This window comes from Daphnia carinata, chromosome 1 (genome assembly GCF_022539665.2).
Source record: "Daphnia carinata strain CSIRO-1 chromosome 1, CSIRO_AGI_Dcar_HiC_V3, whole genome shotgun sequence".
NCBI classification, from domain to species: Eukaryota; Metazoa; Arthropoda; class Branchiopoda; order Diplostraca; family Daphniidae; genus Daphnia; species Daphnia carinata.
The window spans coordinates 241,196-255,343 of record NC_081331.1 but is presented as its reverse complement, the minus strand read 5'-3'; the positions used below and the strand labels follow the sequence as shown (position 1 = coordinate 255,343).

Below are 14,148 nucleotides of genomic sequence, written 5' to 3'. Positions count from 1 at the left end.
GCCCTTTATTTCCGTTCATTTGTTCTGGCCGATTTCTATCGTTCCTTTTTCAAGAATTTTGCCTTTGTGATCCTGTAAAGCTGCCGTGACTGAGTAACAGCAGTGGACGCTAGATGACGCGAAGCTCATCTTTTTTAATTCTTTTTATTTTAATCTTGTAGGAAGTCACGGACAGCAAAATGATTAAGCGCATACGATTTCGATCTATCGGATCGTGCAATGTGCCAATGCACCCGTTGGAATTCTCTATAATAAAAAACATTTCTTATCAGAGGTAAATGTCATTCAGTTAGTGGAAAGAAATTTAGGATTTCGTGGCTCTATTGAAACAGGCAAACTGGTATGTTTTTTTTTAATGACAGTTTTGACCTTGCCACGGTTACAGTGATCAATCTAAGCTTGTCAGAGAAATCATCTTCTGCTGCGTGTCATTAAATCATTGATGAAAAGATTAAATTGGCCCTATAAAGACTTTCAAGAAATACCAAGAATTGTACGTGTACATGTACACCATAACAGTGTTAAAAAAAAAGGAGAAAGAATCTCAAAAGCCTTTTTTGTTCCCTTAGAAAATTCGTCAATTACATTTGGATGTGTTTTAGAGACCTTGGATAATTCGCTAAGGTACATTACAGCAATCGATCGTTTCATAGGAATAAAAGGGTATGCACCTATGCGTTTCTTATTTTTTTTCCCCAAGTGTGCAAAGGTACTATCGTTCTAGACATGCCTTTAAAAAAATATATATATCTAAAAAAATAAGAAATAAAAAAACTATGTAGAGAACCGAATAAAATACGAGCAGATTGGCAGATTTTGGCGCTGATTGCGATTCACGGGCCAAATGGGCATTTCAATACGATTTCAATGGTCTCGTTCAAGGTAGTTCACGCTCGTTGCTGTTGCCAATTTTCTACACCACAACTCCATAGGTGGAAAAAGGACGAGAATATCAATGAATAAATTCGCCGTGATTCACTGGAAACGATTGCTTGATCCAGCGTTTATTCCATAACGTCTTTTGCAGCACGTCCTAATTTGAAACGTACGATGCTGGCTCATTCCCGTTCGAGTGGGGCTCGATCAATGCGCAGCAGTAAAAGAGTGTATAGCTATTAACAATGGAGACAATAAATCACTATCACCGGGTCGACTTTCAGAGCGATTGTCGACGTACAAATCAGATTCTTCTTCACGAGCGCACGACAGCCTTATTAATGCTCGTGTAACTTAACGGCACGATGCGCGTATACGCGTTCGTAATAAAACGGTCTGTAACTGTGTCGGCGGCGCCATCGTGCCATATCCCCAAAAGTTACAGACAGTACCGTCTGCAAATGATCTCGCATCACTGGAACTTTTTCAACAGCATTTTTCGATTAAATGACAGCTGGTTTAATCGTATACCAGAAATGGATTTTTTTAAGCTCCCGACGTATGAGAAATACGACACGTGTCTCTCAAGTGATCGTAGTTTTCGTCTGCGTTATTTTGAAAAAATAAACGAGACAATGTCTTTTCATAACGTGCCGATCATGCAAAAATATTGAATTGTTCTTTGTTTTAAATCAGCTGTTGAAAATAGAGGCTTGTTCTTTGGTGAACAGACCCTTTGCATTTCGCATTGCGCCATCAACGATGACGCAACGTTGACCATAACATTTTGCTCGCGGTATTCTTGTGCGAAGATAATGTTTCGTGATGTAAGATTTCTTGTCTGTTCCTTCCCTGCACAAGCGATTGAAATACATACTTGGAACAAGGTAATTTGTGTTCCACCTTGCATATAGTAGACTGGCGCCAAGTGTATCGTATGACGGAATGAAACGTCGCTGGTCCTAACCGAGACTGACCAAGAAAAGAAAGAGCGTTCTATTCTATACGTCTTTCAAAGACCACTAACCTAATTCATAATAAATAGGGATGATGTATTACATAAGCGATTTGTTCGTAATGCATTTTGTTGCGAACAGTAGAAAATGGAAAAGTTTGTTCATCCAGCGGATGGCTTTTTATGGCATAGATTTGTTGGCAACGGGGGGTTGCGAACGGATTATACTGCCCCAGCTTTTATGGTTATGCCGGAGGAGGTCATGCTGATTACAGGTATACCCAGAATAATCCCTTCACGGAACGGGCTTTTGCGGTGACTACAATGAAGATCGTTCAAATGGCCCGGAAGTATATTTTCAAGAAGCAAATGGTTTTGTCATTACGTACACCACAGATACGACGTTGCAACGTGTACAGCTGTGTCTATACTCAATTCCGCTAGGTTGAAGGCAATATTGGGCTTTTTTTTTTTTTGTACGGTCATGGCCTCCAGTTACACCGTAGACAATTAGACCAGGACAAAACCGTTTGATGTCGTCACTCGTTTAATTGCAAAGAAAGCGGAGCCATTTCTATAACCGCCCCTACATTTCTTTTAAAAATAATCCTTCGGTATACAAGATTTAAAGATATATTCCGCTATCTGATTGAAAGTCCGTGATGGCTTTTTTTTCCTTGATCTCGGTTTTCCTCTTACCACTCCTATAAGATTTGCATCCGGATGTGAGTAATGTTTATTGCTGAATTCACTTCAATGGTGTTTTTAAAGAAAAATGAACCGTGTTTCGTGAATAGTGGGTGAAAGGCACGTTTAGCCAAACCTTTCAGGGTTCGTCTGAAACGGCCCTTGCCCATCATCACATCCTCCGACTAAAACACAGAATCAATTTCAACAAATGTCTACGGCTGTTTAGTCTCATTGTCATCTTCGCTTGGGTTCTATTTTTCCTTAACAACCGATTTGTGTGCAAAAACTTTATACACGAGATGACGAAATATGACTGATTATGCACCGTACGACAGGAACTGCGCACGCAGTGGCTCGGTTCCCGTTTGTCGTCACCATGTCTGCTCTTCTCAGGCGGAACAAACTTTGGGCACGGGTTCCCCGGGATAACGGAGGGACGTCATCGTCTTCTTAGTTGTCTTCAATCAAGTTTCATTGGGCACAATCACGCTTGGAAGGATTCACCGCGACAAAAGACACGGTTCCGTCTTCTTCCCTTTTTTATTGACTCACGCAGCCAGGCTTGAACGAGGAAGAAACGCGCAAAGAAACAGGACCTTTTTTTTTGTTTGTTAGAAAACAGGCATATGAAATGTCTTCATTCGCAGAACGGATCATTAGATGTGGTCATTATACACAGCTTAACTCGTACATTTCTTTTGATTCAAGATGCAATGCGGATTCAGAGAACGTTATCCGTTGCTGGTCAAGTACCGATGACGTTCGTGAATAAACTGCGCTGCATCGCAACATTCTTTTATGTCGGCGAAAAAAAAAAATGATGCAATATAAGGACTTTCCCCTCTTGGAATGCCATTTGCTTCCACTCATGGTTCTGTGCTAGTGGTCGTGTAGATAGGCCAGTCGCTTAAGGAGAATTGAAATCCGGTCTTACATCCCCACCACCAAAACTGCGGGTTTATTAATCGCGTTTTTTGCATATACGACATATTTCATTAGCAATCAAGTTGCCATTTGTAATCTGCCTTATCAAGAAACCGCTGAGCCGATTAAAAAAAAAAAATAGTAAATCAATTAATATACTTGTACAAACAAGGAAAGTCCCGGCCGTGTGGTTTCGTTTTTCCAGCGTGAAAAACGTGTCTCCTTTCACCGGGACAAATACGTCATACGCATTGTAAAAGACCTGTTGCTATACAAAGCAAATCTTGTCTCGGCTGGAATCTCGGCTCGACATATATTTTAATTTCGGCGTGGAATGTGAGGTCTGGCTATGTACGTCGTCTAGACTAGTTGACAGCTTGTGTCAGATTACATGGCCGACGCGGCAGGTCAACAAAAAACTGGAAACTCACCTCTTGTCTCGAGTTCGTACAAATTGAACTCGATCTTATCAAGATTTTGGTGAGAAATTGGGACACCCTTATGATTCCAGGCTTTAACAGGCATTAAGTAGAAGTAAAATAATGCGACGCAAACGGAAATGCGACGTATTTGATTGACGTAGAGTGTCAACTAGACAATGGATTCATTCGTTTTTTGTTGCATCCACCTACGTACCATCGCGCACTATGCATCATTGGACGTGATAATCCATTCAGACGATATGAGAATTATTATCAAAGACGAATTTCACAATTCTTTTCCCCATCGTTTGAAATCGCAATTCAAGTGCTCACTCATTTTCCAGTCCACTTTGTCACTCCATCCACTCTATGCTTCGTTCCAGCACGATGAATAAAAAGTTGGAAAATGTAATTATTTCGTCTCTATTACTGGCATTAGTCCACTTATGGTACTTTACGTGTGTTTGAAGAAGAAACTGCTATAGATAGGACGTCGCATTTATGTAGTGCAGCATGCATAGCTATTATTCAAATACGTTGAAATAACACGAGGAGAGTGCTGCTTGGCAACTCTTTAGAAATGCCGCACGGTGAGAGCGCGTGCCACCTCACTAAGCTGCTTTATCTCAGAACAGCGTTTCACTCCTATTGCATTTTACATAAAGGTTAAAAGACCGCGAATAAAGCTTTATGCATCAATAGCAAGTGTACTTTATTTTGGATGTATATTTTATAAATCTATAGACTTTTGTGTACAGACTATGTAAATATTAGATTATTCACACTAGGTTGCCCTTCGACATTCGAGATGGAACAAGATTTTTAAAGGCCTGCCTCCCTGTCAAACAATGAAAGACTTTCTTTTTAATTGAATCGAATAGTTTAAACAATCTCACGACTTGCCTATCTGTTTTTCACCTCGTATAACCAGTTCTTCGTCTTGTACTTAAAAGCGGTTGCGTGCCGATCAAAACCTTGCTAGGATTTCAACTGAAATTTGTCATTGAATGCAAGGCATATTTCGAGCTTAAACCGTTGGGATCCGTCTCTGTCCGGTGAACTTTCAGACGTTGTTTATTTGCCCCGTTCAGTATTAAACCCACGATGACCGTTAATTGCTTTTTGAAGAGGCGATAGACCCCCGTCGACAGCTGCATCCCGACCCCGTCTGTTCTCTTTCAACACACGACGTACCCAGGAAAACAGCCGCAGACCAGAGAATAGAAAAGAAAAACATGGCCAACTGCATGTAAGCGATTATAGTCAGTTGTTTATACCTATATAGATCGGCTGGAGGCTGGTCGACGTAAGGCTTGTAGCGAGCACGTAAGACTGACATTCAAGGCCAAAATAGATGTTGGTGAACCGAACAAAAGAGGAAAGAGAAATATTTAAAAAAAATACAATCAGCAGACGTTTAATGACGCGTTCGTATTAGACAAGAAAGACAGGTTCTATTACTCGTCTCATGACATGCGTACAGCATTTCTTTTAAATCAAGTCTTCAACGGGCCGCTTAATGAGCATCGCTTGGGCATCCTCTTTGGCAAAGTTTACGGGATGTTTAATATGCTGGTCATGATATTTCTTCCATGCCCAGCTTGGAAAAAGTTAGCATTTACGAGGAAAAACGATGACGGGCATCGAAACAAACAAAAACCAAGCAAAACTGAATATTATGTGTACACCGTTAAGCATTTAACCAACAGGGAAAAAAAAAAAGAAAAAGGAATGATGCAAATTTCAAACATGTCCAATAAAAGGTGGGAGACGTTGGTTACATTGTGAGGGCGGACGAGCAGATTGTTTTTTATCCCAAGGTTTTGGCAACCATTTGTGTTCAAGTATAAAAAGAAAACATCTCCGATGGCCACGTACCCCATCGTATATTGAATAGTCCACACGTGATCGAATGGCCTCGATTTGTTATGCTCTAGAAGGGACGCACACGCCATCACCTGTCTGCCTCTTTTTAAGGCGAACCGCTTATACAAGGATTTTCGCTACTAAGCCCCAAGTCTATCCTTATACCAGCCAAAAAAATCAATAATTCAAGGTGCACGCGTTGCATCAGCTTGAAATAGAATTTTTGTTTCTTTTGCTCGGTTGATGATATCTCATTGCGTTCACCTTCTATATTTATGTACCCGTCCAGGTAACACTGCTACAGGCCATCTCGCAACACATAACGAGTCAAAAGTCTATTCGTATGTCAATTCCCTGCTGTAGCCGTTCAAAATGTGTATGAAGGGGGGCAGCTAGTTCAGTGGCGCATGCATGCAGAAAGAAAAAAAGATCAACAGGTCATGTTGGGGGGTTGTCTGCGTCGAAACATCTGCCGGTCGCGTGCCCAACAGCAGGGAGATATGGAGGGCTGATGGTCGAGGTCGAGGGGCCCAAAAGGTGGTAGATGGACCGATGAGGGAAAGCGACCATCTGCAGCTTTAAAAAAAATGAGAATTAAGCTTGGTTTTTGAACACATGCTCGTTTTACCTATCCCTTTTGCTTTTCTCAATGTGTATTTACTTGTGACGGGCTATAGATGTTGTCCAGTTCAATTAGAAACGATGGCCTGCAGCTTTTGCTGCCACGAGCTACGCATTCAAACTCCGAATAAAATAGCTTTACCACCATTCTATTTTTCTTTCACTGCTTTGTTTTTCTTTGTGCTAAAAATTGCCATTTTGAGGTGCATTTAACTTGGGACAGTTTCGGGAGGTGGCCACGTCAGCGAAATCAACAACGATTTAGGAATCGACTTCGAATGTGGGAGGGTACGGCAAGGAAAAACACGGACGATGAAGGCAAGGAAAAATACGTACACCTGGAAGAAAAAAAAAAAGGCAATTTAATGGCGGCTAATTGACTTGGCAGCTGTCAGCTCCTTGTGCGCTGCAGTGTTTAGTCTTGCGTCTTTTGCAGCAGCACGTCTAGCATATACAGCAGGCCAAATGGTTTTCCTTTAATTCGTTATTGTTCATCATTTCAGAATACACATTCACTTGGATTAGGCAGCCATTTAGAGTGGCCCGGCATCAACGTTCTTGGAAGATGTCAAAATGTTATCGAACTTGATAATCTTTCACTTTTTTCCCCTGCGACACGTCAAGCTGAAAAATGAAATTTCCAAAATGAACAACGAAAATCACAACAATTGTAAGGACAAGAAAAAAAAAAAAAAGGTTGAGAAGAAAGTTGTTTTGTTCCAAGAAGACGGTGCGTTTTTTTAAGGGCATCAAGTGTCAAATGGATGACGTGAAACTCAACATGGGGCAATGCACGCACCAGTAGGTCGTTCTTTTTGGACGCTAGCCCCGATCGGCTTTAATCTCTACGAGATATGTCGAATAATTGTACCCCAAAATCAGTGGAGAAGAAGGCCAATAGAGTTGGCGTGCAACGATGTCGTCCAACCACTCTATTAATACGTAAGAGGGTTTTTGAGAACTCGATGGAAATCAACGACCGATACCTAGAAGATGATATTAAATTTGAATATAAGGAAAATGTGAAGAGTCAAGTCAAAGTGATAAGCAGAAAGAAATTCAACACATTGTTTATACGACCGACTAAATATCACAAATGATTTAGCTAAGAAAGAGTTGAACGGACGTGAATCATATACTTTCATTATTCCATCGATTTTATTATGTGGGCTCTGTAAAACAGCAATCTCTATTCAAGGTGCTATTCCAATGTTTGTCAAATAAAATCGCCTATCGGAGCTGGAGCTGACGATTGTTTTTGGCCGTCTGCAGTTGTTGGCCCGCTTCATCGCCAATATACAAGGGCTTCTTTTGTACAGTCAAACTGCCTGCTTCAGCAGAACGGATGCAAATGACGACAGGCTGCATTAGATCCAGTCCTGAAAGAGAGAGGGGAAAACGACAGCTGTTTGGTTCGGCACCAAACTCAACACGGAATAAAAAAAAAGGGGGAGCCCGGCACACGGGGCCAACAGATCCTGCAGACTGATGCGTGTCGTGTCGAACGTATAGGACCGAACAAAATAGAAGAAAAAAAAAACGAGTCCTTTTTCTTCCCATGTCTCCTCTATACTCTAAAACTACAATAGAAAACCTAAGGTGGAAAGTGAGTGAAGGGAGGGGACCAATCACAAGGAGAGGGTGTTTTTTTTTTCCCACCCTCTCTTTTTATAAAGGTAATGGCATATGTATTGTAGAAGGGTGTGTAGGTGGGTTATGTAGAGACGTCCTACGTTATCCCATTAGGGTTTAGTTCGCCCTTGCTTCTAATGGTTCTATATCGGTTGGCCTCCCCCTACATATATTTAATGCTACTCAAAAAGTCGAACTCATTTTCGAGTAAAACTTCGTGGCCGACAGACGTGTGTCGTGGGTCGTCACGCTTCTTTTTCATTTTTATTTTTTGATTAGACGCGGCAGTTCTAGTCAGTTTAGAATTGTGTTTTAATCGCACACGCCCAACGTTCGGGGGGGAAAGACACAAGTGACTCGTTGTTGATGAGAGCAAGAAGAAAAACAAAAATGGATTACCCAACATTCGGTATACCTTGGAGCGTATTCAATCAATATCACATCAGGTACGTCAATAAATTGTCATCGATTAGCGATATTGGATTGACCATTGACTTTGAACAGGGGCTATGCCGACGATAGCGCGAGTGTGTGCAGTAGCAGCACAACCAGCAGCCCTCCACTTTCGCCAATGTCGCCCAGTTTATCCAACGATGATGGTAAGTTTCAATTATTATTCAGACGAATTTATGTTGAATGGGTCAATTGAGTTCAATGTTAAATGATTGCGTGTATAGCGATGCATTTTAGAAATCTCTCTTTCACACCACGGTCTTTTCTTGTAAGGTGTGAGGTGTTGATACGTTGATTAAATTCGCTGACGTCATGCGTCGCTGCTAATTTTAGAAAAGAAGTCCTTCGCACGTTGGACTCATATTTCACCGTTAAAAACAAATGAGCTGTAATCACTTTGCGACACGCTATACAAGCCGAATTTGTTTTGATCAAGTCGGGAGAAAGAGGAGTAGGTCACGGTCGACTCTCTTTGACGAGCTTTGTGCACGACAGTGGCACGACATATCGTACCAATCTTGTTTTTCCTTGTTTTTTTGTTCTTTTTTTTTCGAACGAGTGAGACTTGGAAGAAAGACGGCGAACAATGACCAAACAACTGGATCAATAGAAATGACCGGAAGTCTTGCTGGTCAACACAATTCGTTGATTGATTTTTGTCTGACACAACTCGGTACGTGATCAGGTGTGTGTTTGCAGGAAACGTCTTTATTTCTTATTGATGTATTCGCGTGTTGCATTCGTGAACGAGATTCCGCTTTCCACTTCCAGTTTCGCATGTTTTACCGGGAAGTGTTGCGCGTTTGTTAACTGCCGATCGCGTCACGATCCGCTTTCCGCTTGACGTCGTCTTCCTTCTCTTTTGAGACACTTCCCCCCCCCTCCCTCATCGCCAATGCCACGCCCTTTTTACGTCATTTTTTTTTTTTTCCTCGTGACCAAGGTTACACGTGTAGTTAGGTCTTTTCTAGCGTGCGACCCACCTTGTCTTCTAGCGTCAGCTCATCTTCGAATTGAAGCCGGGGATCCTTAACGACGCCGCATTAACCCTCCCCCCTTTTGCCCACCTTTCTAGGAGACGCAACCGACGTCATTCGAAGAGTGTAGACACGTAGACTGCAAGTCCATCGTAAATCGAAAATGCGGTTTGACGACATCAGCCGACGCAAAGCCGACGTCAATCGATGACGGATGCGCCATTTTCTCCATAGCCTCAAAAACAAACTTAGGGATTCACAATGCGCTGCGATATGACGTCATTGATCTCGTCCGCTCGATTAGATTTGGCCATCGTCTAGCATTTATTATACAACGGCTGTAGCTACGGCGTCTCTATCGTTCAATTGGTCACAAAGAGCGTGAATGTTTCCTCATGTCTCAGACACACGCAAATGAACGCACGGCGTCTACGTGACATTCGAAGCGTCGAGTGCAACAGTTGTGCATCGCTCACGTTTTTGCAGCTGCACGCTCTGCATCGTCTGTTTGGATTGCGTTACGTCCGCAAACGGCCCGGCTGCTGTGACGTCTGCCACTGAATTCAAATTGTTGTTGCCGTCGCTGACGTCCTTCATCGCCGTGCCGCACTTCGGTCGTCCGGGACGGCGCCCTAGTAACGTCGTTCGGCGACCTTTCCCTTGGCAACAGGTCGCCCCTCTTTTTGATAAAAACTGCGCACGGCAATCCACTCCTACAACGGTATAATACTGTACTATTCATTTGGCACGCTGGATCACGGTGTACGATCGATCCGCCTATTTTGCATATAGCGAATGAAAAAGTTTGCCATCCGAGTTGAACGAAGACTGACTGCGTGAATTTTCGTTGCATCGAGATCAAGGCAGGCTGAGAAAAGACTCGACATTGGCACGTAAAATGAGATGAAATGAATTGATCAACACGTTTTTAATTGGTTTAACCGGCCAAAAAAAAAAAAAAAAAACTAAACAAAAGACGAAAAGGTTCTCGATCAGGGTGGTAGAGCGTGGGGTGTACGACGTCGCTAATGGTTTCTGCTCTAGACGACGTCGAACGAAGACGAGCGTTGTGCGCTTGTGCAGCCCTCCGTCTTCTACGACGCCGACGCCCCACATCTTGTAAATACATCATGCACTGGCTGCAAAAACGCCATATAAAAGAGGCAGCTGCTGCGATCTTGGATGCGACAGTTTTCAACGTCCGTGCATCGCCCTTTGATCATTTCGACGCACGCTGAGTTCATTCCTTTCCTTCTGTTTTGTGCTTGGTGTCATCCATATCGACTCAGTTTTTTTCAAGTGGGGATTGCCCTCTGGCAAAGAGAGAGAGAAACAAGGATGAGGAAGTTTCATCGTTTGACACCTCGGCGACGATGTGGTACGCAAATCAATACGTCACCTTAATTATGCATTTTCTTAGTTCTAGTCTTTTTAGCGCTCACCAATTTGCAGTTTTAGAGTGTCTTTTTTTTAATTTGGGCTGGGTGTCACGGTGCAAAATTTTGCAACGTCACAGTGGCACAGATTGTTTCGTTCAACGTGCATTTCCGTTTTTCAGACGAAGGCATCACCTGCCAGAAGGTTTGGCCGTTTGCAATAGGACACACGATGCCGCCAGTTATTGATTGAAAAAGTGGTGGGGAGTGGCGGTGAATCGAGACGCACACACACACGGCAAGAAAAAGAGAGATAGAAAGAGAGGAAAGAAAATAAAAAGCTGTTTCGAAGAAGGGACCGTATTGGGCGGGAGCCGACCATCCGTTAAGGATCCGTTTCTACGGTGTAGGCAACGACAAAGATAAAAGGGGGGGGGGGGGGACAAAGTTTGCATCATCATCGGGATAGAAGAAGAAGAAGAAGCCAATTAGCAATTGAGGCCACCTACTTTTTAATCAGAAAATATCGTGTGCGTGGGCTTCTCGTTCGCCGTGCAAAATAGGCGAACGTGAAAACATGGCGACCTTGTTTGACCACCCACAATGGCTTGATGATTGCCATTTTTAACTAACCATTTTCATGTGCATTTTCTAGAAGAATCTTCGTCTACTTCGTCCTTTCATTTCTCACCATCGCACGGCAATGAAGGCGCCAGTTCGCTGTGCCATCAAGTTCCGGCATTGCTCGGACTGGCCGGCTCCTCTACCGGCCATCAGACAACGCACCACCATCAAGTCTTGGTCACGGCTAGCGCACCGAGGAACCGATCGGGCCACTCGGCCGGCCGCAACAAGACGAGCAAAGCCACCAACGGTTTCTACAAACGTTTAATGGAATGGCTGAGCCGCAAGAAGACGAGCCATCGACGCTATTCGGAAGTGGTGGTCGTCGATCGCGCAACGTCGTCGGCCATGCAGCACTGCTGCAGCCAAGAGTCGCTTCAAGGATTCATGGCCGTCGCTACAGCTGGACGCAATCAATCGGCCCCCATGATTTTCGACGTGACTCGGCCAGCCCGTCCGGCTGCCAACCCTTTCACGCGTCCGCCTATGGCTCATCCTCGCATCGAAGAGAGGTCGTTCTCTTCATCCTCTTCCATGTCGCCATCGTCGTCTTCGTTGTCGTCCTCTTCGTCCCTGTCTTCGGCCTTACCTCTTCCTCCATCGTCGTGGACGGCACACGCCAATGCGAGCGGAGCGGCAGCGGCCAACACGCGGGATCGGTTGGAGCTGCCGTCTGTCGGCGAATCTCGGCTCGGATTCGAGGCACCTCCGGCCACGCCTACGTCCAGTTACAGCCAAAGCGGCATCATCACGACCCACTTTGATAAGCAGGAAACGCTGCTGAACGAGACGGACAAGGAGATCGACGCCGAGTGGATCATACCGTGGAGCGACATCCAATTCGGCCCAGTCATCTGCCAAAGAGGCTCGTGCACCATCAACCGGTAGGGTTTACTATTTTGCATATGTTGATCGATCCATTTCATTGTGGATGATTGAAATAGGGGCAAGTGGCACGGTGACGTCATCATCCACCAATTCAAATTGCAAAGTGACGTCGAAGTGAGCGCCTTCTGGTCTGACGTGCAGTCCTTGTCCAAACTGCGTCACGAGAATCTGCTGCTGTTCATGGGCATCGCCATCCCGCCGTTGGGCACCAGTTACACGATCGTCAACAGCGCACCGCGCGGCGTGTCCGTCGCTAACTTTCGTCTCGGCCTCAAACACGGCAAACCGGAAAGAATCGGGTTCGTTTCATTTTTTCTCCCCCAAAAGTTAAACAAATAAAATAGAATTGTTGTTTTTTAAACACAGAATGCGAGCGGCCGTCAGCATTTCGAGACAGGTGGCGCAGGCGACGGGCTACCTGCACGCCCGCGGAATCGTCCACGGCAAACTCAATCCGCACAACATTTTCCTGGAAGGCGACAACTACCGGGTCAAACTCTCTTTGCTCGATCACGGACTCGTCGACACGGTTGCCACGCAGTGAGTTTCGATTTTGATTTTGTACGTGTTCGTTCTTCATTTAATGTCTTAAATTTTTTTTTGAAATCCATCACGTCAAGAATCAATTACGGGTGCATACCGAAAACGCAAGTGAGCTACTACAGCCCTGAATTGGTGCGATCGATGATCGTTCAACCGCCCGAAGTTCATTTCACGATTCAAAGTACCAAGTTCAGTGACGTCTATGCATTAGGGTAAGTCTCGATTTCTCATTTTTCTTTTTAGACTGTCGTTCGTCTTATTACCTGTCACACTTTCCTTTCGAATAGATTTACTCGTTCTCACACGTTCGAGCCTATTGTTCTTGATCTATTGTTCAACACGAGATTCAAACTCGTTTTTTTTTTTATGTTGTCATGATTAACATTCTTTTTGATGATGCAGGTCTTTTATGTACGATCTCATTTCCGGCAGTCCTCCGTTCCACCAAGAGCAAGTCGACTCGATCCTGTGGCGGATCGGCACCGGCCACACAACCAGTTTGCAAGACGTCAAATGCAATGCTCGTCTTAAGGTATTAAATTCAAATTCTCCGATCCAACATGCGCTCGGTCTTCTAATGTATATTTTCTAATCTAAATATAAAGGCTTTGATGACATGTTGCTGGGCGTACGATGCAGCCGAGCGACCGAGCTGCGTCGAAGTGGTGCGTCGTTTGCAACCATCCGCTCTCCTGTGCAAATCGCATTCGTGTTCAGAGCCGGAACGATTGAACCGACTCGGCCAGTGCAAACTAGCGTGTTAAACTTCTATTTTCTCAACGTCTCTCCGTGTGTGTTTTGCGCACATGTGTGCGTGCTTGTATCTATTATAACTAATGTATAGTAATCGATTCTGCTTTTCTTTCTCTTTTCTGTGTGTGTGTTCATAACAAATGGCGAACGCCAAAGCATCTTTGCCAATGTGGCAGCCCGCTGCATTGGAGGCTAGATTTGTTACAAGCAGGGTAAAAAATCTCGTGAACCGTTTTCCTCTGACATTATACTCTGTACATTACACGATACGGCCAAACAACTCAACATTTTCTGCTCATTAACTAAAACACAGCATTTCAAGAAAGAAATCGTTGAGCAAAACGCAACCGGACTGAAGTTCAGAAAGAAAAAAAAAAAATGGCAAACAAAAGGAAGACCTAAAAAAAAAAAAAAAAAAGAAATCAGTTTCAGAATGGGTGAAATGATGTGAGGACGTGATGGCTGTTCACGGTATTAAAAAAAAAAAAAAAAAAGGAGGCGCGCTCGGTCGTGACCCTTTTCTTTGGTCGTTCTTCTTCTTCTTGTTT

The 14,148-nt window shown here is 43.8% G+C and overlaps 1 protein-coding gene and 1 pseudogene across 1 annotated transcript; both read left to right on the top strand.

The window, feature by feature from the left end:
* Window positions 1-14,148, top strand: part of LOC130692172 (DNA helicase MCM9-like) — a 94,319-nt pseudogene that overhangs the window by 23,518 nt on the left and 56,653 nt on the right.
* On the top strand, window positions 8,207-13,885 carry LOC130691959 (kinase suppressor of Ras 1-like). Its single transcript, XM_057515007.2, has 8 exons — window positions 8,207-8,432; window positions 8,491-8,585; window positions 11,448-12,300; window positions 12,361-12,603; window positions 12,671-12,844; window positions 12,925-13,059; window positions 13,250-13,379; window positions 13,453-13,885. The coding sequence occupies exons 1-8, from the start codon at window positions 8,353-8,355 to the stop codon at window positions 13,609-13,611; spliced, it is 1,869 nt and encodes a 622-aa protein (XP_057370990.1). The 5' UTR covers window positions 8,207-8,352; the 3' UTR covers window positions 13,612-13,885.